Below are 13878 nucleotides of genomic sequence, written 5' to 3'. Positions count from 1 at the left end.
AGTCAGAAAGAGATGGAGTGTTAGATACCCATAGATTAGAGGAAGAGATGGAGAGAGGGATAAAGACAGTCCAGGAGTTCAAAAAGATGAGGTTCTGAGGCATTAGAAGCAGGAAAGTAAACAACCTTTCACGTTGTTTGATGCTGAAGAATTGGTTTAGAGTGAAACAGACCACGCTAACCACTAAATGTCTGGAAAGCTAGAAACTGCTAACTGGCTAGAAGAATACAATACCCAAAATAGAACTGAAACCGTTAACTGGCTAACTGGCTAAAGAATACAATACCCTTGATAGCAAAAGAGTACTGAAACCAATAATGGGCTAACTGGCTAACTGGCTAAAGAATACAATACCCTTGATAGCAAAAGAGTACTGAAACCAATAACGGGCTAACTGGTTAACTGGCTAACTGGCTAGAATAATACAATACCCTTGGTAGCAACAGAGTACTTAACCTGCTAACTGGCGAGAAGAATACAATACCCTTGATAGCAAAAGCGTACTGAAACTGCTAACTGGTTAAAGGAGGATGACTGTTGAGATCCAGATATAAGTGCCATGCCAGGGACAAAAGGCTTCCATCATAAAAGGCGTCCTATCCTTCCAGGTGCCAGATGGAAAGCATTGGATGACAACTATTTCAAATCTCTGCAGATCTGTCAACAGGCCACACCGTGGGTAACAGATCAGATGTGTCGTCTGTATCAGTAGATCCCGAGTCCCTAGAGTGTATCATTACGCTACTGCTCTCTACACCACACCTGCAACTGAGATGGAATAGAACAGGGACACATCCAATGGCCTGGACCTGAGGAGAAAGATCAGAGAAAATGTTCACCAGCAAAGATGGAAGACTGATAAACGCTTATAGGTGTTTATTGTATATTCAATAAAAAATATAGAACATAGTTATTACATATAGATAATGTGGTGTGCGGAGCCAGGTGAACAGATGTAACTGAGCCGTGTGTGTATAGATGGGACGGAGGGCAGTAAGTCTAGCCTGGTGCTGAAATCTCTGCTGCTGACCTGTTACACATCACATACGGCTGGGTTAAATGATAACCTTGAACAGGGGGAACAGGGGGATGGTGCTGCTCTTTATCTATTCTGGGACAGACGTACCCTTTGTACCTCCATCTCCCCTCACACTCCCCCAAAACCCCCTCCAACCAATCCGAGCTGAGATAAAGGCCTCTTGCCGCCTCTTTGACAAAGAGAAGAGCCCCTCACACACCTGATAAGTGATACCTGTTATGTTTTATGACCTGGCCGCTCTGAAAGACTGAGTAGTCTGGATGAGGGTTATTTATGAGCTGACCAGGCAGAATTGTGTCAGGCTGGGTAATTAATGTGATTTATCATGGCTAGAGTGGCTTATAGTGCAGGAGAGACTAGACACAGTGACTAGACACCGTGCCTCAGGTGTCTGTGAATCTATTAAGAATGTAACACCAAGGTAAGGAAAATGGGACAAGCCATAGAAGTCTGAGTTTTGAGTGCTTTTTAGCCACCAAACTAATCTTTGTCCTTAGGCCAAAATTGTACTTACAGTGTTTGGCTGTAATCTTAACTTGTGGAATATGGTACAGTGTATGGCTGTAATCTTTACATGTGGAATCTGATAGAGTGTATGGCTGTAATCTTTACATGTGGAATCTGATAGAGTGTATGGCTGTAATCTTAACTTGTGGAATCTGGTACAGTGTATGGCTGTAATCTTTACATGTGGAATCTGATAGAGTGTATGGCTGTAATCTTTACATGTGGAATCTGATAGAGTGTTTGGCTGTAATCTTTACTTGTGGAATCTGGTACAGTGTATGGCTGTAATCTTTACATGTGGAATCTGATAGAGTGTATGGCTGTAATCTTTACATGTGGAATCTGATAGAGTGTATGGCTGTAATCTTTACTTGTGGAAGCTGGTAAAGTGTATGGTTGTGGTTTTTACTTGTGGAATCTGGTACAGTGTATGGCTGTAATCTTAATTTGTGGAATCTGGTACAGTGTATGGCTGCAATCTTTACTTGTGGAATCTGGTACAGTATATGGCTGTAATTTTTACTTGTGGAAGCTGGTACAGTGCATGGCTGTGGTTTTTACTTGTGGAATCTGGTACAGTGTATGGCTGTAATTTTTACTTGTGGAAGCTGGTATAGTGTATGGCTCTGGTTTTTACTTGTGGAAGCTGGTACAGTATATGGCTCTGGTTTTTACTTGTGGAAGCTGGTACAGTATATGGCTCTGGTTTTTACTTGTGGAAGCTGGTATAGTGTATGGCTCTGGTTTTTACTTGTGGAAGCTGGTACAGTGTATGGCTCTGGTTTTTACTTGTGGAAGCTGGTACAGTGTATGGCTCTGGTTTTTACTTGTGGAAGCTGGTACAGTATATGGCTGTAATCTTTACTTGTGGAAGCTGGTATAGTATATGGCTCTGGTTTTTACTTGTGGAAACTGGTAGAGTATATGGCTCTGGTTTTTACTTGTGGAAGCTGGTACAGTATATGGCTCTGGTTTTTACTTGTGGAAGCTGGTACAGTATATGGCTCTGGTTTTTAGTTGTGGAAGCTGGTACAGTATATGGCTCTGGTTTTTACTTGTAGAAGCTGGTACAGTATATGGCTCTGGTTTTTACTTGTAGAAGCTGGTACAGTATATGGCTCTGGTTTTTACTTGTGGAAGCTGGTACAGTATATGGCTCTGGTTTTTAGTTGTGGAAGCTGGTACAGTATATGGCTCTGGTTTTTACTTGTGGAAGCTGGTACAGTATATGGCTCTGGTTTTTACTTGTGGAAGCTGGTACAGTATATGGCTCTGGTTTTTAGTTGTAGAAGCTGGTACAGAAGGCTGGTTTTTACTGGTACAGTATATGGCTCTGGTTTTTACTTGTAGAAGCTGGTACAGTATATGGCTCTGGTTTTTACTTGTGGAAGCTGGTACAGTATATGGCTCTGGTTTTTACTTGTGGAAGCTGGTACAGTATATGGCTCTGGTTTTTACTTGTAGAAGCTGGTACAGTATATGGCTCTGGTTTTTACTTGTGGAAGCTGGTACAGTATATGGCTCTGGTTTTTACTTGTAGAAGCTGGTACAGTATATGGCTCTGGTTTTTACTTGTGGAAGCTGGTACAGTATATGGCTCTGGTTTTTACTTGTAGAAGCTGGTACAGTATATGGCTCTGGTTTTTACTTGTAGAAGCTGGTACAGTATATGGCTCTGGTTTTTACTTGTGGAAGCTGGTACAGTATATGGCTCTGGTTTTTACTTGTGGAAGCTGGTACAGTATATGGCTCTGGTTTTTACTTGTGGAAGCTGGTACAGTATATGGCTCTGGTTTTTAGTTGTGGAAGCTGGTACAGTATATGGCTCTGGTTTTTACTTGTGGAAGCTGGTACAGTATATGGCTCTGGTTTTTACTTGTGGAAGCTGGTACAGTATATGGCTCTGGTTTTTACTTGTGGAAGCTGGTACAGTGTATGGCTCTGGTTTTTAGTTGTAGAAGCTGGTACAGTATATGGCTCTGGTTTTTAGTTGTGGAAGCTGGTACAGTATATGGCTCTGGTTTTTAGTTGTGGAAGCTGGTACAGTATATGGCTCTGGTTTTTAGTTGTGGAAGCTGGTACAGTATATGGCTCTGGTTTTTACTTGTAGAAGCTGGTACAGTATATGGCTCTGGTTTTTACTTGTGGAAGCTGGTACAGTATATGGCTCTGGTTTTTACTTGTAGAAGCTGGTACAGTATATGGCTCTGGTTTTTACTTGTGGAAGCTGGTACAGTATATGGCTCTGGTTTTTACTTGTAGAAGCTGGTACAGTATATGGCTCTGGTTTTTACTTGTGGAAGCTGGTACAGTATATGGCTCTGGTTTTTACTTGTAGAAGCTGGTACAGTATATGGCTCTGGTTTTTACTTGTGGAAGCTGGTACAGTATATGGCTCTGGTTTTTAGTTGTAGAAGCTGGTACAGTATATGGCTCTGGTTTTTACTTGTAGAAGCTGGTACAGTATATGGCTCTGGTTTTTACTTGTGGAAGCTGGTACAGTATATGGCTCTGGTTTTTACTTGTAGAAGCTGGTACAGTATATGGCTCTGGTTTTTACTTGTGGAAGCAGGTACAGTATATGGCTCTGGTTTTTACTTGTAGAAGCTGGTACAGTATATGGCTCTGGTTTTTACTTGTGGAAGCTGGTACAGTATATGGCTCTGGTTTTTACTTGTGGAAGCTGGTACAGTATATGGCTCTGGTTTTTACTTGTGGAAGCTGGTACAGTATATGGCTCTGGTTTTTACTTGTGGAAGCTGGTACAGTATATGGCTCTGGTTTTTAGTTGTGGAAGCTGGTACAGTATATGGCTCTGGTTTTTACTTGTGGAAGCTGGTACAGTATATGGCTCTGGTTTTTACTTGTGGAAGCTGGTACAGTATATGGCTCTGGTTTTTACTTGTAGAAGCTGGTACAGTATACAGCTCTGGTTTTTACTTGTGGAAGCTGGTACAGTATATGGCTCTGGTTTTTAGTTGTGGAAGCTGGTACAGTATATGGCTCTGGTTTTTACTTGTGGAAGCTGGTACAGTATATGGCTCTGGTTTTTACTTGTAGAAGCTGGTACAGTATACAGCTCTGGTTTTTACTTGTGGAAGCTGGTACAGTATACAGCTCTGGTTTTTACTTGTGGAAGCTGGTACAGTATATGGCTCTGGTTTTTACTTGTGGAAGCTGGTACAGTATATGGCTCTGGTTTTTAGTTGTGGAAGCTGGTACAGTATATGGCTCTGGTTTTTACTTGTGGAAGCTGGTACAGTATATGGCTCTGGTTTTTACTTGTGGAAGCTGGTACAGTATACAGCTCTGGTTTTTACTTGTGGAAGCTGGTACAGTATATGGCTCTGGTTTTTACTTGTGGAAGCTGGTACAGTATATGGCTCTGGTTTTTACTTGTGGAAGCTGGTACAGTATATGGCTCTGGTTTTTACTTGTAGAAGCTGGTACAGTGTATGGCTCTGGTTTTTACTTGTGGAAGCTGGTACAGTATATGGCTCTGGTTTTTACTTGTGGAAGCTGGTACAGTATATGGCTCTGGTTTTTACTTGTGGAAGCTGGTACAGTATATGGCTCTGGTTTTTACTTGTGGAAGCTGGTACAGTATATGGCTCTGGTTTTTACTTGTAGAAGCTGGTACAGTATACAGCTCTGGTTTTTACTTGTGGAAGCTGGTACAGTATATGGCTCTGGTTTTTAGTTGTGGAAGCTGGTACAGGGCTGCAGCACTTACTTGTGGAAGCTGGTACAATGGGCATAAATGCGTAGTTTGTCTCGGATGACCCTCCCTGGCTGTGGTTTCCTCTGTAAGCCTGCTACCCGCACCGCCAACACCCTGGGGCCCACCAGACGCTTGAACACCAGTGAGAACCAATAGTCCTGGAACACACACACACACACACACACACACACACACACACACACACACACACACACACACACACACACACACACACACACACACACACACACACACACACACACACACACACACAAGCACCTGTTACACAGTGCAAAGCCAAACACAGCATGCATAATCAGATTGCAAATTAAGCATGAGCTACCATAGTAATGTTCCCTGTTCCATTGTGTTCCACTGAGGCAATTGACATGTCAACAACTACATAAGGTCAAGCTAACTAGTGTCAATGTCCACGCCCCCACTGAAATGTAATGAGCATAATACAAATCCCCATGAACATCTTTCAGTTTAAGCTTGAGATATCTGTTCTTTTTGCCTTGGATGCGTCTCAATCCACCGCATCCACTATGTCACACTTCTGCATCTGGGGTGAAAGGTGACAGAGCTAGAGAGGTGTTTGTCAGACCAGAAGAAATCTGGGGTGAAAGGTGACAGAGCTAGAGAGGTGTTTGTCAGAACAGAAGACATCTGGGGTGAAAGGTGACAGAGCTAGAGAGGTGTTTGTCAGAACAGAAGACATCTGGGGTGAAAGGTGACAGAGCTAGAGAGGTGTTTGTCAGAACAGAAGACATCTGGGGTGAAAGGTGACAGAGCTAGAGAGGTGTTTGTCAGAACAGAAGACATCTGGGGTGAAAGGTGACAGAGCTAGAGAGGTGTTTGTCAGACCTTCTCACAAAATCGTCTGTAGCACCCGAATGGTTATGCCTACAAACTATTATGACCCTCTACACGAACATGTCAGTTGAGTTGCTCTAGGACACCCACAGGCCTCACAAGACTCATCTGAAGGTCCCCTGGTACCATTTGAATTCATGTATATATGGAGAAAAAAAATGTGTGTTTCCTGATCTTTCTTTTATCTCTAGGACAGACACTTCAGAACAAACTTCCTTTAGATATTTTGGGAATGGTTTTCCATGTAGTGAATCTGTCATTCGATGTGTTTGTATGGCCTAATAGCAATAAGGCCTCCAAAAATTGTCGTCAACATTTTGTTTCGGGGGGATACTTCCAGGGGTCTTAAACTTCAAACTAAAATAGCTAAATGATCCTTGGTATGACATTCTTAAGCCATTCCATACAGCTTAGTAGAACGGACTATAAGAGGCTAAATGATCACATCCTGGAGATGTGTATGTCAGAACAGGGGTTTGTAGAGATGCAGAGGTGGCAAAACACTCCCCTACATCTAACAGTTGTACAGAACAGAAACAGAATATAAGATAACAGTTCAATGCAAATCCAAAATTATAACAGTATTCACCTCAGTTAAAAGCAGTAAAAGAACACGTGGGGAAAGCAGAGAGGCTGTACTGGTGCCTAGTTACAATGATGTCCAGACCAGAGAGGCTGTACTGGTGCCTAGTTACAATGATGTCCAGACCAGAGAGGCTGTACTGGTGCCTAGTTACAATGATGTCCAGACCAGAGAGGCTGTACTGGTGCCTAGTTACAATGATGTCCAGACCAGAGAGGCTGTACTGGTGCCTAGTTACAATGATGTCCAGACCAGAGAGGCTGTACTGGTGCCTAGTTACAATGATGTCCAGACCAGAGAGGCTGTACTGGTGCCTAGTTACAATGATGTCCAGACCAGAGAGGCTGTACTGGTGCCTAGTTACAATGATGTCCAGACCAGAGAGGCTGTACTGGTGCCTAGTTACAATGATGTCCAGACTAGAGAGGCTGTACTGGTGCCTAGTTACAATGATGTCCAGACCAGAGAGGCTGTACTGGTGCCTAGTTACAATGATGTCCAGACCAGGGTTAGAAGTTGGATACCGATGCTTCAGTCTTTATTGAAAGAGACAATATAATATATACTATTGGATCCCACAGTGAGGAGCTATTACTAGTCTTTGTTATGTTTATTTAGCTGCAGGATCAATGTGAACGTCAAATAAAATGAAAGTCAAAAATGTAACTGTTGTGGGAAATATGCCTGGGAAAAAACCTGGTTGAAATACTGAAATGAAAAATACAATAGAATACCACACTGCCCTCTCAGCAAAGACATGGGAGCCTTGGCCATTTATTCACATGTCAACCCCCTGGCAGAGCAAAGCACACAACTTTACAGTGGTCTCAGCACATCTCCTCTTTTTTTCTACTCTTCTACCCTCTTCTCCTCTGTTATGCCCCTGTCTTCTCTCCTCTCCTCTGTTATGCCCCTGTCTTCTCTCCTCTCCTCTGTTATGCCACTGTCTTCTCTCCTCTCCTCTGTTATGCCACTGTCTTCTCTCCTCTCCTCTGTTATGCCCCTGTCTTCTCTCCTCTCCTCTGTTATGCCCCTGTCTTCTCTCCTCTCCTCTCCTCTGTTATGCCCCTGTCTTCTCTGCTCTCCTCTGTTATGCCCCTGTCTTCTCTGCTCTCCTCTGTTATGCCCCTGTCTTCTCTCCTGTCCTCTGTTATGCCCCTGTCTTCTCTCCTCTCCTCTGTTACGTCCCCGTCTTCTCTGCTCTCCTCTGTTATGCCCTGTCTTCTCTCCTCTCCTCTGTTATGCCCCTGTCTTCTCTGCTCTCCTCTGTTATGCCCCTGTCTTCTCTCCTGTCCTCTGTTATGCCCCTGTCTTCTCTCCTCTCCTCTGTTATGCCCCTGTCTTCTCTCCTATCCTCTGTTACGCCCCTGTCTTCTCTGCTCTCCTCTGTTATGCCCCTGTCTTCTCTCCTATCCTCTGTTACGCCCCTGTCTTCTCTGCTCTCCTCTGTTATGCCCCGTCTTCTCTCCTCTCCTCTGTTATGCCCCTGTCTTCTCTGCTCTCCTCTGTTATGCCCCTGTCTTCTCTGCTCTCCTCTGTTATGCCCCTGTCTTCTCTCCTCTCCTCTGTTATGCCCCTGTCTTCTCTCCTCTCCTCTGTTATGCCCCTGTCTTCTCTGCTCTCCTCTGTTATGCCCCTGTCTTCTCTCCTGTCCTCTGTTACGCCCCTGTCTTCTCTCCTCTCCTCTGTTATGCCCCTGTCTTCTCTCCTATCCTCTGTTACGCCCCTGTCTTCTCTGCTCTCCTCTGTTATGCCCCTGTCTTCTCTCCTATCCTCTGTTACTCCCCTGTCTTCTCTGCTCTCCTCTGTTATGCCCCGTCTTCTCTCCTCTCCTCTGTTATGCCCCTGTCTTCTCTGCTCTCCTCTGTTATGCCCCTGTCTTCTCTGCTCTCCTCTGTTATGCCCCTGTCTTCTCTGCTCTTCTCTGTTATGCCCCTGTCTTCTCTGCTCTCCTCTGTAATGGCCCTGTCTTCTCTCCTCTCCTCTGTTATGCCCCTGTCTTCTCTCCTCTCCTCTGTTATGCCCCTGTCTTCTCTCCTGTCCTCTGTTATGCCCCTGTCTTCTCTCTTCTCCTATGTTATGCCCCTGTCTTCTCTCCTCTCCTCTGTTATGCCCCTGTCTTCTCTCCTCTCCTCTGTTACGCCACTGTCTTCTCTCCTCTCCTCTGTTATGCCCCTGTCTTCTCTCCTATCCTCTGTTACGCCCCTGTCTTCTCTGCTCTCCTCTGTTATGCCCCTGTCTTCTCTCCTATCCTCTGTTACGCCCCTGTCTTCTCTGCTCTCCTCTGTTATGCCCCCTGTCTTCTCTCCTCTCCTCTGTTATGCCCCTGTCTTCTCTGCTCTCCTCTGTTATGCCCCTGTCTTCTCTGCTCTCCTCTGTTATGCCCCTGTCTTCTCTGCTCTCTCCCCTGTCATGCCCCTCTCCTCTTTCCCCAGACTCAACACCTCACCAGAGGTTCTGAACAACATGTGTGTGTCAGGAAGTTCCCATGCAATCCTGCATATGGCAACATTTAAGGGCTTATTTTTTTTTCCAGGCCAGGTTTTAACTTAATTTACTGCTCCGCTATTGGGAGAGCCCAGAGTACTGTAAGAGTACAGAACAGAAGTGTACAATTTGGGCTATAGACAGGCATATACACAGGCCTACAGACAGGGCTATAGACAGGCCTATAGACAGGCCTACAGACAGGGCTACAGACAGGCCTATAGACAGGCCTATAGACTGTGGTTCTTGGCGTGAGAGCCTTGGAGTGTAGACTGTGGTTCTTGGCGTGAGAGCCTTGGAGAGTAGACTGTGGTTCTTGGCGTGAGAGCCTTGGAGAATAGACTGTGGTTCTTGGAGTGAGAGCCTTGGATAATAGACTGTGGTTCTTGGAGTGAGAGCCTTGGAGAATAGACTGTGGTTCTTGGAGTGAGAGCCTTGGAGTATAGACTGTGGTTCTTGGCGTGAGAGCCTTGGAGAATAGACTGTGGTTCTTGGCGTGAGAGCCTTGGAGTATAGACTGTGGTTCTTGGAGTGAGAGCCTTGGAGTATAGACTGTGGTTCTTGGCGTGAGAGCCTTGGAGAGTAGACTGTGGTTCTTGGCGTGAGAGCCTTGGAGAATAGACTGTGGTTCTTGGAGTGAGAGCCTTGGATAGTAGACTGTAGTTCTTGGAGTGAGAGCCTTGGAGAGTAGACTGTGGTTCTTGGAGTGAGAGCCTTGGAGTGTAGACTGTGGTTCTTGGAGTGAGAGCCTTGGAGAATAGACTGTGGTTCTTGGAGTGAGAGCCTTCGAGAATAGACTGTGGTTCTTGGCGTGAGAGCCTTGGAGAATAGACTGTGGTTCTTCAGGTAAGAGCCTTGGAGTATAGACTGTGGTTCTTGGCGTGAGAGCCTTGGAGAATAGACTGGGGTTCTTGGAGTGAGAGCCTTGGAGAGTAGACTGTGGTTCTCGGCGTGAGAGCCTTGGAGTATAGACTGTGGTTCTTGGCGTGAGAGCCTTGGAGTGTAGACTGTGGTTCTTGGCGTGAGAGCCTTGGAGAGTAGACTGTGGTTCTTGGAGTGAGAGCCTTGGAGTATAGACTGTGGTTCTTGGCGTGAGAGCCTTGGAGTATAGACTGTGGTTCTTGGAGTGAGAGCCTTGGAGTATAGACTGTGGTTCTTGGCGTGAGAGCCTTGGAGTATACACTGTGGTTCTTCAGGTAAGAGCCTTGGAGTGTAGACTGTGGTTCTTGGAGTGAGAGCCTTGGAGAATAGACTGTGGTTCTTGGCGTGAGAGCCTTGGAGTATAGACTGTGGTTCTTGGCGTGAGAGCCTTGGAGTATAGACTGTGGTTCTTGGCGTGAGAGCCTTGGAGAATAGACTGTGGTTCTTCAGGTAAGAGCCTTGGAGAGTAGACTGTGGTTCTTGGCGTGAGAGCCTTGGAGAATAGACTGTGGTTCTTGGAGTGAGAGCCTTGGAGAATAGACTGTGGTTCTTGGCGTGAGAGCCTTGGAGTATAGACTGTGGTTCTTGGCGTGAGAGCCTTGGAGTATAGACTGTGGTTCTTGGCGTGAGAGCCTTGGAGAATAGACTGTGGTTCTTCAGGTAAGAGCCTTGGAGAGTAGACTGTGGTTCTTCAGGTAAGAGCCTTGGAGTGTAGACTGTGGTTCTTGGCGTGAGAGCCTTGGAGAATAGACTGTGGTTCTTCAGGTAAGAGCCTTGGAGAATAGACTGTGGTTCTTGGCGTGAGAGCCTTGGAGAATAGACTGTGGTTCTTGGCGTGAGAGCCTTGGAGTATAGACTGTGGTTCTTGGAGTGAGAGCCTTGGAGAATAGACTGTGGTTCTTGGCGTGAGAGCCTTGGAGTATAGACTGTGGTTCTTGGAGTGAGAGCCTTGGAGTATAGACTGTGGTTCTTGGCGTGAGAGCCTTTGAGAGTAGACTGTGGTTCTTGGCGTGAGAGCCTTGGAGAATAGACTGTGGTTCTTGGAGTGAGAGCCTTGGATAGTAGACTGTAGTTCTTGGAGTGAGAGCCTTGGAGAGTAGACTGTGGTTCTTGGAGTGAGAGCCTTGGAGTGTAGACTGTGGTTCTTGGAGTGAGAGCCTTGGAGAATAGACTGTGGTTCTTGGAGTGAGAGCCTTGGAGAATAGACTGTGGTTCTTGGCGTGAGAGCCTTGGAGAATAGACTGTGGTTCTTCAGGTAAGAGCCTTGGAGTATAGACTGTGGTTCTTGGCGTGAGAGCCTTGGAGAATAGACTGTGGTTCTTGGAGTGAGAGCCTTGGAGAGTAGACTGTGGTTCTCGGCGTGAGAGCCTTGGAGTATAGACTGTGGTTCTTGGCGTGAGAGCCTTGGAGTGTAGACTGTGGTTCTTGGCGTGAGAGCCTTGGAGAGTAGACTGTGGTTCTTGGAGTGAGAGCCTTGGAGTATAGACTGTGGTTCTTGGCGTGAGAGCCTTGGAGTGTAGACTGTGGTTCTTGACGTGAGAGCCTTGGAGTATAGACTGTGGTTCTTCAGGTAAGAGCCTTGGAGTGTAGACTGTGGTTCTTGGAGTGAGAGCCTTGGAGAATAGACTGTGGTTCTTGGCGTGAGAGCCTTGGAGTATAGACTGTGGTTCTTGGCGTGAGAGCCTTGGAGTATAGACTGTGGTTCTTGGCGTGAGAGCCTTGGAGAATAGACTGTGGTTCTTGGCGTGAGAGCCTTGGAGTATAGACTGTGGTTCTTCAGGTAAGAGCCTTGGAGAGTAGACTGTGGTTCTTGGCGTGAGAGCCTTGGAGAATAGACTGTGGTTCTTCAGGTAAGAGCCTTGGAGTGTAGACTGTGGTTCTTGGCGTGAGAGCCTTGGAGAATAGACTGTGGTTCTTCAGGTAAGAGCCTTGGAGAATAGACTGTGGTTCTTGGCGTGAGAGCCTTGGAGAGTAGAATGTGGTTATTGGCGTGAGAGCCTTGGAGAGTAGACTGTGGTTCTTGGAGTGAGAGCCTTGGAGAATAGACTGTAATTACGAGTGCCTCTCTCTAGCCAGCTGGAAAGAGAGATAATATCAAACACTGGGGAAACTACTTTATTATCCTTTTACACTGTGTCTATCTACGTTAGAGCCTCGTGTTCTATGAGTCTTTCAGTCTGTATAGATTGGCCTAACCTGGTTTCCAAGAGACATAACCCATGGGGTCAGTTAAACTTCCTGACCTCCACAGAGGTGTGATCAGTCAGAACTATGATTAACGAGCAGGTTCAACCAGGCAATTCTGTGTATCTGATTTACTAACAGAGAGAGATGGAGATGTGAATGAGAAATCTACGGGCCCAGTTATACATCTGGAGAGCAGGGAGAGAATACACCCAGGGATGAAGAGTGGATAGTCCACCCTGAGAATGTGGTATAGTCTGAAGAGATCCGTCTATAAGTTCCCAGCTAGAACATAATGTTCTGAGAACCATGTTTCTTAGAGCTTGGTGAGAGCATGGTTGTCCTGTGGTTATTTTTCATACTACCTTCCCACAACTTCCTGGGAATGGTGCAGTACAGTCGCTTGGCTTTGGAACATTTTCAGCTTATTTAAGCTACTTGACGAAAAAAACGTTATTTTATTCGTATTTCATTACTTTAACAGAACGTTTCCTTAAAGTTCACACGTGGTTAAATGTTATTAAAATACTAATTTGGTCATGTTCGAGGAACGTTCTCCAACTGGTTTGACATTGGGAATGTTCTCAGAAAACACCAAGAAACAATGTACTTCAGAGTAACTTTTCCTACAGGTTTCGTCATGGTTCTATTTAAAATCATGTTCTCAAATTGTTCCAAGAACATTAGAAACAACATTCTGCTGTGGGAATTTCAATACTTCAGCATAACGTTTCCTACAGGTTTCGTCATGGTTCTATTTAAAGTCATGTTCTCAAATTGTTCAGAGAAAGTAAGAAAACTTTCCTTTAAAAAAGCAGAGGAAAACTTTTGTAACATTCAGAGAACATTCTAAGAATATTATTTAAAAACATATACATTCCATTCTCAGCATCAACAAAATTATCTCTATCCTCTATCTTGTTAAGTGTGTTCAGGTGTGTTAGCGTGCCCACTAATTGGCCACACCTGATCTGAATGAAATGGGGTCTGTTTGAATAAAATAAAAAGAACAGCTTTGTATGCGTAAAAAAACATACCATGCTAACTCGATCCTGGGGGCGCAGTGGACTAATTCCACGTATAGTGAATAGAAAATTATAGGTTCAAATCGCACTGATGCTGTCTATCCACATTATCTGCAGTGAGCACAGATCGGCTTACTGTGACAATGTGAGCCGCTGTGGAGAATACCCTCTCGCTAGGGACAGAGGTCCCAAGCACAGCCAGGTAGCTGTGACAATGTGAGCCGCTGTGGAGAATACCCTCTCGCTGGGGACAGAGGTCCCAAGCACAACCAGGTAGCTGTGACAATGTGAGCCGCTGTGGAGAATACCCTCTCACTAGGGACAGAGCTCCCAAGCACAACCAGGTAGCTGTGACAATGTGAGCCGCTGTGGAGAATACCCTCTCGCTGGGGACAGAGGTCCCAAGCACAACCAGGTAGCTGTGACAATGTGAGCCGCTGTGGAGAATACCCTCTCGCTAGGGACAGAGGTCCCAAGCACAACCAGGTAGATGTGACAATGTCAGCCGCTGTGGAGAATACCCTCTCGCTAGGGA

The 13878-nt window shown here is 45.5% G+C and overlaps 1 protein-coding gene across 1 annotated transcript in view; it reads right to left on the bottom strand.

Annotated features, from left to right (window-relative positions):
• The window catches only part of LOC139375688 (inactive heparanase-2-like), a 261838-nt gene that overhangs the window by 21837 nt on the left and 226123 nt on the right, over window positions 1-13878 (bottom strand). Inside the window, exon 10 of the mRNA XM_071117496.1 lies at window positions 5280-5425. Within this exon, the coding sequence (XP_070973597.1) occupies window positions 5280-5425 (146 nt within the window). The remainder of the gene's footprint in view (window positions 1-5279; window positions 5426-13878) is intronic.

Source organism: Oncorhynchus clarkii, chromosome 20 (genome assembly GCF_045791955.1).
Source record: "Oncorhynchus clarkii lewisi isolate Uvic-CL-2024 chromosome 20, UVic_Ocla_1.0, whole genome shotgun sequence".
NCBI classification, from domain to species: Eukaryota; Metazoa; Chordata; class Actinopteri; order Salmoniformes; family Salmonidae; genus Oncorhynchus; species Oncorhynchus clarkii.
This window is presented reverse-complemented; position numbering and strand designations above follow the sequence as displayed.